General features: G+C 43.0%; 2 protein-coding genes and 1 long non-coding RNA gene across 3 annotated transcripts in view; 2 read left to right on the top strand and 1 right to left on the bottom strand.

Moving 5' to 3' along the window:
- SH3BGRL (SH3 domain binding glutamate rich protein like) overlaps positions 1-12043 on the top strand; it is a 167169-nt gene that overhangs the window by 65589 nt on the left and 89537 nt on the right. The gene's annotated exons all lie outside the window — the stretch shown is intronic.
- On the bottom strand, positions 514-10972 carry HMGN5 (high mobility group nucleosome binding domain 5). Its single transcript, XM_048865080.2, has 6 exons — positions 10719-10972; positions 8914-8943; positions 7316-7345; positions 6221-6271; positions 2334-2477; positions 514-1184 (listed from the first exon to the last, which is right to left on the bottom strand). The coding sequence occupies exons 1-6, from the start codon at positions 10731-10733 to the stop codon at positions 1137-1139; spliced, it is 318 nt and encodes a 105-aa protein (XP_048721037.1). The 5' UTR covers positions 10734-10972; the 3' UTR covers positions 514-1136.
- On the top strand, positions 1159-6140 carry LOC125643025 (uncharacterized). Its single transcript, XR_007358560.2, has 2 exons — positions 1159-1261; positions 3091-6140. It is a non-coding gene; the product is annotated as an uncharacterized LOC125643025 (long non-coding RNA).

The following is a 12043-nucleotide window of genomic DNA, read 5'->3' as shown; positions in this document are numbered from 1 at the left end:
CGATGCAGAAGCTGGTGCAATGGTCTTACAGCAAGAAGGACTTAGAAAACATACCAGAGGGATAGACAGGTCTAAGTTAAATAGGTTCTGCTCTTTAAATTTGGGAAGATTCATCATCCTAACTTCTAAAATGGTTATGCCATATATTTTAAAGATGCCAAGTACATCATCTTTGCTTAAACGATAGAAGTACCTCACAGGCATTACCATTTGTGAAATAAGACATAAATCTTCACTTGAAGATCTAGAACCAGATATGCTGATTTATACCAAAACGCCATAAAAACCAATGTAGCCATGCTAGCTCTACCAACTGTGGATATGGCCCATAAAGTGGTGTTTGTCTACATAGCTGGAGAAAATGGCTTAGAGGCCCAAGCATTGATCATATTGTGAATTCAAGCTCATCACCTACATGTTTTCACGATAAAACATTGTGCTACTGATCACCTTTAGGAGACTTATTACTTTTCCAGCAATAGAAGTTTACAGCACAAGCAACAAACCACAATCAACTTTCGAGGAGTCTTTTTTATTAAGATAAATCCAGCAAAATTCCTAACAGTGGGTACATACAACCAACCTGCCCTTTTAAAAGAAATGTTTGTATTTCATTTAAAAACATGATTACACTTTATTTTTTTCTCCAAAAGTGACAAAATAAAGTTACATTTGGGAAACAGATTTCCAGCTCCTAGGATTTTCATGAAAATATCTCACCTTCTTTATAAAAGCAACCCACAGAACCACTGGAATGTTTAACGCAGTTATTTGTTTTGAGACCTCCCCACTTTAAGAAACCATATAACACATACAAGGGTAAAATTAAAATCTGAAGTCTGTAAGCATGACTTACACAAAAAGGGACACACTGACAGAAGTCGAAAGCTACCACCACTTATTCTTTCCATGTACCATACAAACTATTACAATCACAAAATTTAAAAACAATGATTTTTTGTTTTGTTTTGTTAGGGATTTAATTCCCAAGTAACCGAGATGAAGATGTTCCATAATTAAATTCATGCTAAAAAAACCTGCATTTATAAAATAGTTGATAAAAATATTCCTCTCTGTTAACAATACAGCATGGAGGTATGGATACCAGATGATGGAGATATAGGGCAAGGTTAACATTACTCGGACTTGGCTTCCTTATCATCGGATGCTTCAGCAGCTGGTGCCTAAAAGTGTTTGGGAAGAACAGAAATGTTATGTTTTCACTCCAGCAAAGCCCCACTCTAACCCACCTGCTGAACAGGTTAGTTTGCAAAAAACTTACCTAACTAGAAAGGGATACAAAATTACTAAGGGAAATATAAACAGACTGGAACCTTGGTTGACAAATGTTACAAATTTTACAACAGGACTGATGCTGCAGCTAACACTGCAATATTAATGTAAATCCAAACAGGTGAAAATTTGGAATATTTTTGAGATTCACATCAACCATATGCTGGTGGCAGGATACAAAACCTCATTTCTATAGATCAGAAAGGAAATCTGAAATGTATATGTAAAACTGCAGTTATCTGCTTCCCTACTGTCCAACTTTTACAAATATAGTTCTTTCTACTGGTTTTTAAAAATGTTCTTACTACAGAACAAACTTAGCTAAAAACAGATTCCACCTGCCCCTTAAAAAAATACTCACAGCCTTTGAAAGACACTTCTGCACATACTGCTCCAATATTCACTTTTTATCATACAGGCTGTTGAGTCAAGAAGTCATTTTCTTTAAAGGTATTAAACAATACAAGGATGTTCAAGACTTGAAGAGAGACCTTTTTTAACTGAAAGCTTGGATACTAAAAGCAGCATGCTGGGAGAGAGGGGGAAGAGAGAGAGAAAAGAATCACCCACACATGATATCTTTTCCACATCCCTTCTTCTCCTCCACTCCCAGCCCAGAGTAAATTTCTGTATAGAAACAAACCTGACCCCACCTCTGCACGTGCAATAGGCTCTACAGAGTGGAACCAGCATGACAGGATTCAGAGGCTGCACAGAGTATGCATATACCCTGCACAAAGCCCAGCCCAGGGTGGGTGAGGGAACACATCAGGGGAGCTGCAGCTACCTAGGTCTTCTGGTTCTTCCCTGACCCAATGGGAGAAAGGAAAGCATGAGGCTACAGAGCAGATGTGTGTTTGAAGGAAAAGTTCTCTCATTGCTTCCAGAAAGAGGCCCCTATTGCTGTTATCCCTGCCAGCCCTTACCCAATAGATATCAATTAACTGAAAGGTAAGAGGAATCCTTTGTCTCTGCAGCTGCAATAAAAACAAAGCTGTTTGTGACTATGCTTTTCAATATATTCACTGCAGTTAAGGTACCTCATTAGTTTTGGTATCTCCATTTTCAGAGTGGTTTTCTTCTTTAGCATCATCTTGCTTAGTTTCATCTTTGCCTTTGGCTCCCTTCTTCCCCTTTGCTGCTGCTTTTTTGTCCTCCTTTTTATCATTTGCTGCCTTCTCTTTCTGTTAGAAGTAATCACATGAACAAAAATGCATGATAGATGCACACAAAACTGGAGATTGCATTAAAGCATCAATATTTTCAAGTCTAAAGTTTGTATAACTAACTACTACTTATTGGAAATACAATTAACAAAGGTGAGGTGCACCAGATGAAAATTTCTATCAAGAAATCCTTTATTCTCTATCCTGTCCTTGATATACTACTGGGAATGAATAATCTAGAGGAACAAGGTCAAAGGTAGTTATGTCTGGGGTTAAAGAAATTCCCATTTTAAACATACATTTTATTAAGTTAGCTAAAAGTGTTGATGAGCTTGCATTTTGGCAGTTGAGCTACCTGCCAAACGACATTAAAAGAAAGACTAATCTAAGAGCATGCACAGTCAATGGAAACACTAGAATTCTTCAGAGATGCTCTAAATATAAATTAGAAGAGTGAGAGAGAGGAAAGCTGAAGTCACCAAAGAATATTGCAAAAATATTCCTTGTTGTTCCAAGCAATATATATCATGTATGAGTTGTGCAAATTCAACTGTATCACTATAGATATAAAGAAAAAAAATTGAAATTAAAGTTTTAATGCATATTGCAATAATTGCAACTTTTTACACAGGAGTCACAATTAAATCAAAAGAAGGAAAAAAGCCCTCTGACACCATAACTCTGAAGTAACAGCCTTCTATACTTTTGGATCAAACCACCGCTTCACAACTCCCACCTACTTCAATTCCAGGGATTTGCACCTGAGTGCCAAAACTTCTGATTATACCAACCCTAACATCTTCTTCCACTCCAAAAGACAGAGGAACCATGAATACTTGGAAAATTACTGCTCATAAAATATCCTTTAAAAGATGATGTGGTCTCAGGGATTACAATTCATAAAAATGTACCTGTTTCTTACAGAGACTAAGTGAGTGAGGTAATGTCTTTTATTGGACCAATTACCTCACCCACCTTGTCTCTCTAATATACTGGGACTGACACAGCTACACCTATACCTATTTCTTCAACACTTTTAGCCTAGTAGTGTATAGCAATTATTTTATACTAACGTGACAAAACTCACTAAATGGGACCATTTGTATAAAGCCTCAAGAGACCTTCATAAAGGTTAATGGGCTAGAACATTTGCCCAGTACTAGTGGTGTGGAGGGTCCTCTTCAGGGTCTCTCTCCCTCCCACCACTTCCCAAACAAAGAAACGGTAGTGGTGATCTACCTTCAGAGCACCTTCCTTGTGGAGTCCCTTCCATAGGATTGGGGGTTGATGGTTGAAGAAGGGAATCCATTCCTGCCTCTCTCCCACGGGAAACTAATGGAATCTTATTAACTGTTCCACAGCCTTCTCTTTACTGGGAAAGCACCATCTTAAAAGAGGTTCCAGGAGCAGCCAATGACTCGGGATTTCTTGGTAGCACAGCTCTTATGGAGTCATTCTGTCAGGGACACAGGATCTCTACACAAAAAGCCATGGCCTGCCACAGATTCCAGACATCAACGTCAATCCCTGGCTTCTGGGGACAAAACTACTGGCCATTCTGCAACATTGGTGTGTGATATATCTGTTCCCAGAACAGAATGATCCTGCACAAGGGAATCCTGATGGAATTTTTCGTTTCTAGGCCTTCTCCTGCAGCTCTTTCCATGGGAGGAGGGCCAATGTCATTTTAATAATTTTTCCTGAATGAATGGGAAGCCCAAAGATGGCAACATCAGGTGATTAATGCATCATGTGATTTTTTTCAACCCTACTTTATTTAATAAGGATATATTTAAGAGGATGAAAGCTATTCTTATAATGATAAACAAAAAGCTGTTAAAAGAATGTTAAGGATGAAAATGTTAATGATGAAAAGTTAAAATTGGACAGTGCCGGAATTACAGTAGCCTCTGAAACCTACATTTCATCTCCTTGTGTGTACATATTGATAGCCTCGCCCAGCATCTCCTCAGAGTCTCTGAGAGAGCCACGAGTAGAACCCAGCTCCTCTGGGTCCAAGTCCAGAGCCTTACACACAAGAGAACATTCTCCTTTTCCTTGCAACCCACTACTTCATTCACTGTGCAATGAATGAGGCACTACTCTGGGCGAACAAATACTATGTGATCATTTAATTAGACTGCAACACGATGCTATGTACTTGGGGGGGGCCACACTACCTATGGACAGTCAACTTTAATTGTGATATTTCCTAACTGTTGAAGGATTAAGTTTGCACCTAACATTCTATTAACAGTTTTTTTATGTAGTTTCTTAAGTTTTTTAAAAAGCAAATTGAAAAAAACAAAGTGCATCACGAGGCACCACAGTGATTTCTGCATGAGTCAGCAGCAGCAGAGTCTGAACTCAGGACCTTTTGACCCACAAAACAGCTAAAAGGGAAACTCATGGTATCAGTAGGTTCTCGTCTTCTATGTAGATTCGCCACTATATGGAGCCAATACACACTTTGCTAGTGACTTGCGCATGTCTGTTTGTGAGACAGGAGAAGAATGCTCAGTCTCAAGCTTCTTAAGTTCTGTTACTGGCTCTGGATTGTGGTCTACTGGCTCAACTGTAGAACTAAGTATGTAGATTTGTAACCTTTGTTCTGAAAGGCACAGTACCTAAGTGGATGAGACTTGGGTCTGCCATATTCGAGACCTATGTTCTATTCCCAGCTGTCCCTGAAGTGACTTCGTGCAACCTTTCAGTTACTTCAAGTGTAAAATGGGGAGGGAGAATAATAGTTGCCTGTCCCTTAAGGTGTATGAGGCCTTGTTTAATAAGGGCTGTTAAGAATACATTATAAACATCAGAAAGTGGAAGCAGAACTCATGATCTCCTGGCTTTTATCCTAGCACTCCTTTGTATAGGGTAAAGGATATTTTGCAGTTGCTGCTTTGCTTGGGTATCCATTCAGAGCCACAAAGAGAGCTGTGAGTCACAGAGCATGCTCAGACTGTTGGATTTTTCAGATATTTTAACAGGAAGCCTCTAACTTGCTCTGCTGAGAATGTGCAAAAGGTGATGCTCAAAGGCCTATAATTTGGCCACATCTGGGTGAATTTTCAACAGGTCAACAAAAGACACTTCTTTGATCCCACAACTATCCCCTGCCAAATTTTGAGTTCCTGCTCTAAAGCACCAAGGAGCTTTAAAAAAAATGGTTGGAAATTTAATATTAAAAAAAAAATCAGGAAAAAATAGGTAGTTTTGCTAACTTCATTCTCAGAAAAGGTATTTTTTCTGAACATTAAAAAAATATATATCTAGCCTGAGGAGATAAAGCATAGAAAATTTTAATCCCAGTGGTTAAAGTCTGACAAATTAATACGCAACTGAAAACAGGGCCTTACTATGTACAGTGTAAAACACTTTCTTATAGGCATAGCTACCGGCACTGCCTATGGCTCTGTGGTCTCTATTCCACACATATTGTTAGGAGATTGATGCTTTGAATAGTCTCCCATGGCAAGCAGTGAAAGAATCATCACAATTTGTTTAAAATTTCTTCAGACAAATCACTCAAGAATTTACCATAGGGAATGTTCCTGCACTGGAAGTAGTGTGAAAAAGAACACTCACTAGCTCTTTGCCATCTGTAATTTCTAAGATACTGATAGAGATTCCTCTAACTGGGCAAAATACATAATCTCATTAAAAATATTAAAAAACTAATTGACTCGCTATGCGCATCATTCCTATAAATACATTTTGAAAAAGAAAACCGCTGTATTAAAGAGGTCTTAAATATTTACCTTAGGTGCTGCCTTTTTGGGCTTTGGCTCCGGTTTAGGTGGAGCAGGTTTCTGTACAAAAAGCATATTGTAAAATAAGAAATATACCACCTGAAGAGCACTACAATGGTCTTATTAACAACCTCAACATACTTACTCCGTATGCAAATTTAAAACATATTAAAAGCATAGATGCAGGGCCATATGCTCCCCTGTGTAGTGTAAAGGACCAGAAAAGAATATGAACCATAATCATTTACAAGACTGAGATATATAAATTAGTATGTGTCATTTCACTCAGATACATGAGGAAAATGAAGTATGTGGCAGTGGTTATGACTAAAATATTTAATAAGTACATGTACTGTGTAGGGAGAGATGAGAGTCCTGCACTACTACACATGTGACAGCATCTTAAGTAAAGATCCACAGAATGTGGAAATGGACACTAAACTTTTCTGAAGTCTCTTGCTGTCTGAGATGATTTTTACCCCTATCCTTTGCAGAGGGTTCCTGGTATGCATAGGTATCTTCTGTTTTACCAAAATGAGGTGCAACTTTTCACCAATATGGCAGCATTCATTTTCTTTGTTTCCTGTTGTAATTTCCTTGGTAGCATAAATTGATCCCAATCCTTTGAGTGTTCTGCATGTGGAAGAAGACTCCCAGGCATAGAGCACTTACAGGACTGGGCTTATATAGTACTTTGGCTTTGCCCTGAACTTTCCTGTCTTCAAACGTAATGCCCTCTTTAGAATTTGCAGATCTTAGGCCTCCAATCTGCAGTTCTTGTTCCCAAGAGTTGTGCTGCTGAAATCAATGGGACTACACATGTGAGTAAGGATTGCAGGATCCAGCCATTCCTGAATATGATGGTTTTTGTGTCAAACTAGCATAGTGGATTTATCTCACATGTAAAATCTGTGAGTAAGTTCTGTAATATGTTGGTACACAAGCCATGGAAGCATGGACTATGAGTTTTATTTTTAAATGTAAGTGTGAACACATATCTACCTATACTCTTCTCATCACCATGAGATTCTTCCTACTCCAATCTTCCTGAATTGTCATCATCACATACATCACAAATTCAATTTAAAAAAAAAAGATACTCACTGCTGATAATCTAGCTGACCTTCTTTTTGGCTGCATAAAAGAAAGAGGTGTCACTAAAATTTAAAGAAAGAGCCATACATTCTCAGAATTATATCATCATCATCATAAAATAATTTGATGCAACCATTATTTAATGAAGCATTAAAACAAATACCAAGATCATTTACAGAGCTATGGATGTAATGGGTTTGCCTTTTTCCTAAAAAGCAAAATAGAAATGCCTATTTCTTTCACCATTTCCCCCCTTTTCACCAAACCCAGGTAAATAATAAGGACCCAATACTGTAAGCTCCTATGCATAGTTAGATCTCTGTGCCTAAGAGAAGCAAGACTGTGGTCTAAGGACCACATTTAACCTGAAACTGATTATCTTTGGCTGTGGAACTCCAAATTCTCCTGTACCAGGAACAGCTTTCTCTAAATCTGTGCATGTTAGTTCACCGAAGCTTCCAGTTTCAGACAGCTTAACAGCTGGGACAGGCAGTGAATTCTCCAAAATGTCTCTCAAGTTATAGTCCAACGGACTGGACCCAGCGTTCCCTATCACGTGATATTTCATCCTTGACACCCAGAACCTGCATCAAAATCTGCTAGCACAGACCCATGTGACTGCTCACAGACAAGGTTCTGTGCAAACAGATACCTCTATTGGAGTGAGGGGCCTCAGTTAGTAGTTTCTTTTAAACCAGTGGTCTCCAATCTTTTTACACACAAGCTCACTTTTTGAATTTACGTGTAACCCAGGATCTACCCCACCTCTTCCGAGGCCCTGCCCTGCTCACTCCATCCCCCCTCCCTCCGTTGCTCGCTTTCCCCGACCCTCACTCACTTTCTCTGGGCTGAGGCAGGGGGTTGGGGTGAGGACTCTGGGCTGAGGGGTTCGGGGTGTTGGGGGAAGCTCCAGGCTAAGCCTGGGGGGCAGGGTGTTGGGGTGCAGGGGGGAATGAGGGGTGCAAGCTCCAGGAGGGGGCTCTGGGCTGGGGCAGAGTGTTGGGGTGCAGGAGAGGATACGGGGTGCTGGCTCCAGGAGGGGGCTCAGGGCTTGGGTGTAGGAGAAGTTCAGGGTGCAGGAGGGGGTACAGGGCGCTGGCTGTGGGAGGGGGCTCAGGGCTGGGCTCCTGCCGGGCGGCTCCTGGTCAGCAGCGCAGCAGGGCTAAGGCGGGCTCCCTGCCTGCCCTGGACCCACGCCGCTCCCAGAAGTGGCCAGCACGCCTGTGTGTGTGTGTGTGTGTGTGTGTGTGTGAGAGCGCTGCTCCTGCCTGCAGGCACTGCCTCGCAGCTCCCATTGGCCGCAGTTCCCTGTTCCCAGGCAATGGGAGCTGCAGGGGTGGTGCTTGCAGGCAGGAGCAGCATGCGGAGACACATTTCCCACCCGGGGCCGCAGGAGCGTGCTCATCACCTCTGGGAGTGGCGCAGAGCGAGGGCAGGCAGGGAGCCGCTGGACCTTTCGCAGCCGGAGATCGCGATCGACTGTCAGAGGCTCCAGGATCGACAAGCCAATTGTGATCTACTGGTTGGTGACCAGTGTTTTAAACTGTTTACCACCACACAAGTTCTGAGAGAAATAAGTTCATTTTATTAATATTTTATAAACCTACCTCCTCCTTCACCTCGCCTTCAGCTGCAGCCTGCATAAAAAAATTAAAAGAGCAAAATGTAAAAGGTTTGCATTCTTTACAGTCATGAAGGGGAAATTATGCCAAATGCTTGCAAACAGGCATTTGAGAATTATCATAGAGGTGACCAGAATAAGGAAGTCTGTGAAAATGGAATTAATGCTGGACCTATTTTCAGTGTGAGGTTGGAAAATACTACATGCCATTTTCTCTCAATAAGTCTACATGCAGCATGGGGAGACCTACTAAAAAAGTAATTTCAAATATATCACAGTCAATTTTATCTTCATGTCTTAGTTCACCAGTTAAAACAGCTCTCCTTGATTTCATATCCTTGCAGTTTCTCGTATTACCAGCTCTTCTCATTGCCCTTCTACCTTGTGCACTTTTTAGTCATACTATCCCCAGCAGTAAATAAAGTTTGCAAAGTGATCAAGCAAAAAATAATAATTGTGTAACTTCTGTTCCACTCCTCCCCCACATCCAACAGCTAAAAATGTGCAGCTGTGCTTTCAAGTCAGATCAGTGCAAGAGCCTAAGATCACTTCAAAGTTCCCAGATAAAAGACTACAACTCCCACAATGCCTCGGGCTCCCACTTTTGTTAAACGTCATTGCGTCAAAGCGTCCCCACATTTAAAAAGTTCCCGCCAAATTACCTGCAACAACAAGGTCGTTGTCAGCCTTATGCAAGGACAATGCTCTACTATCTATGCCCAGAGGCATCCCACTTACAGTAGGGGGAAGAGACAGCAGCAGCTGGATGGATGGGGACCTGCTTTAATGCCCTCAGGATTAGTGGGAGGAAGGGAGGCGTGTCACACATTGCAACACAGGCTACACCCAATTCCAGTACACCCGGAGAAATAAGAGCCCCCAGCAAGTGTATTTCTCAGAGGACAGGAAATGCCCGTGTCGTCACTTAATAGCAGAATGCCTTCAAAATGCAAACATGCAACACACATAAATGAAGGGGAGATGCTGAGATAACCAAGTGTTTGACCCTTAAAATGCACACACGGTCACAGCTACACTAGCGTCTGCTAGGCAGCACTATTTTAGATGTTGGAATTTTAGGGGCCCGGCTGCCCCTTTGCAAACAGCTCTGGGCTTGCTGAAAAGCAAGCTAGGAAAGACCAGCTGCTGAGCAGAGTCAAAGTTACTAATTCTGGTTGTGAATCCTTCCCAGCCCCTCTTCCCTTCAAGGACAGTTTCAAACTCTGCGCCGCCTAATGGCTCCAAATTACCATTGCACAACCATCTGGTATGACAAGAAGTGGGAGAGAAAAAAAAAAGGGAGAACAAAGGCAAACGCAGGAGAAAGAGGCACCGTTTAGACTCAAATCCTCCCAGGCAATGGCCCAATCAACACTAAAATGCCCCCGGCGATTAATGGGAAGGTTCTGGCTGTCCAGCCATGCGCTTTTCGGGGCGCTTGGAGAAGCACAGCCTTCCGTGGCTAGCTCTGCCTGCCTGTATTCTCCATAGGGGCAGCAGCAGCACTATGGCTGTTTGTAATCCAGCATGGAGACACTGCTTAGCCTTCTCCTTGCAAACAAAACAGCCCAAAGTGAACTCAGACGCTCCCCTGCTCCCACAGATGAGCCCGACCGCACATTCTAATCATCGCCCTTCAGTTCCAGCTCCACTTTAGGACATGCACAAAAAAATTAATATGCAAAAACTCTACATACACACGCATAAATTATAGATATTTTTGTAAACGCTCCTCTAATCTCTCTCCTTCATTCCCCATTTCTCTCCCCCCCCCCTATTTTTTGTACTTACCTTTCTTTTGGGCATAGTTGCACCTTAATAGTTGATTGCAAAATAGATAAGAGATCTATTAAAAAACAAATGCAATCAGAAAACAAAAAACTGTTTCAACCGTTCTGCAAAATTGCCAAAAAATTTTTATAAGGGACCAAGAGTTAATTGCAGCAGAAACTGAACAAAAAAAAAAATCCCCCCCTCTTTATTGCAAACAGTAAAATACACCAACACGCAACCAAACTGCATGAATGGGGAGCGCGAGATGGGTCCAGCCTGAGAGTGACGCACCAGCTGGCCAATGGGAGACTCAGGCAAGAGCAAGGGAGGCGGGGCCGGAGCCTTAGCCCGAGAGAGACTCGCAGCGCACGCAAGGGGAAGCTGCTGGCTTTACGCTGTCTGCGCAGGGGAGCCGGCCTAAAGCGCTCGCTGAATAAGGCTCCCGTCCCCAGCCCGGTGCGGGAGGTAGCGCAGTGGTGGCCTGCCTGGCTGGGTTGACGGGGGGTGCCTGGTGTCGGCAGACAGGGGCTCGCTGGGCAGCGGGAGGGGGTCTCCAAGCCGTGTGCGCCGCGCTGGGCAGCCGCTGCGGGCTCCTTCCCCCCTCCCCGCCGCCCACATCCCCCCAGAGGCTGTGACAGAAACTTCCCTGAAAGTTACCAGGGGCAGCAGGATTGTGTCTGCTCGTCCCTGAGCCCAACAACATGGCTGCCTAGCCAGCTGCACCTTCCCTCCCCCAGCAGGGCCTGGAGCCCAACAAGGGGGCGGGGAGGCAGCAAGGGAGAAAGCAGCCCCCCCCGTGCCATGGGTTTGGGGCCCATGGAGGGAGGATAAATAATGGGCTGTCTCATGCCATTGGTTCTGAGGCAGGGCTCTCTCCACACCAGCTCCCATGGGGGCTTCTGCTTCCACCTTCCTGGCACGACATGGCAGGGCTCCACTGCCAATTTGCAATACCCAGCACAGCCCATTTATGACTGTTATGTGTTACTAGGATGGAGGCAGCTTGTGGCTTTGCACACGGTGCTTTATGCTGGTAGAATGAACCCTGGTGACCCTGCCCTGCCAGCCTCATAAGCCCACCTGTTGAAAAGCATTGTCACGCAGTTTAATTGCTGTGTGAATATGTATATAGTGCATGCCATACCTTTCTGCAGGTATGCTGAATCCTTTTCAGGTCCAGGACTGGCACCAGTTACATTAGGAAGGTGTTTGGGGGGATTAATTATATTTTAAGGTGTGCTTTCTAGATCACAAGAAATTGCATATTAAGTCGATAGGTGCCCATATTTGGGGTGTGGCAAGTCCCCTGCCTCTCTGACTCCTGAAAAAAGCAGTCGCTTTCT

The sequence above is a fragment of the Caretta caretta genome, chromosome 9, assembly GCF_965140235.1.
Source record: "Caretta caretta isolate rCarCar2 chromosome 9, rCarCar1.hap1, whole genome shotgun sequence".
NCBI lineage: Eukaryota > Metazoa > Chordata > Testudines > Cheloniidae > Caretta > Caretta caretta.
This window is presented reverse-complemented; position numbering and strand designations above follow the sequence as displayed.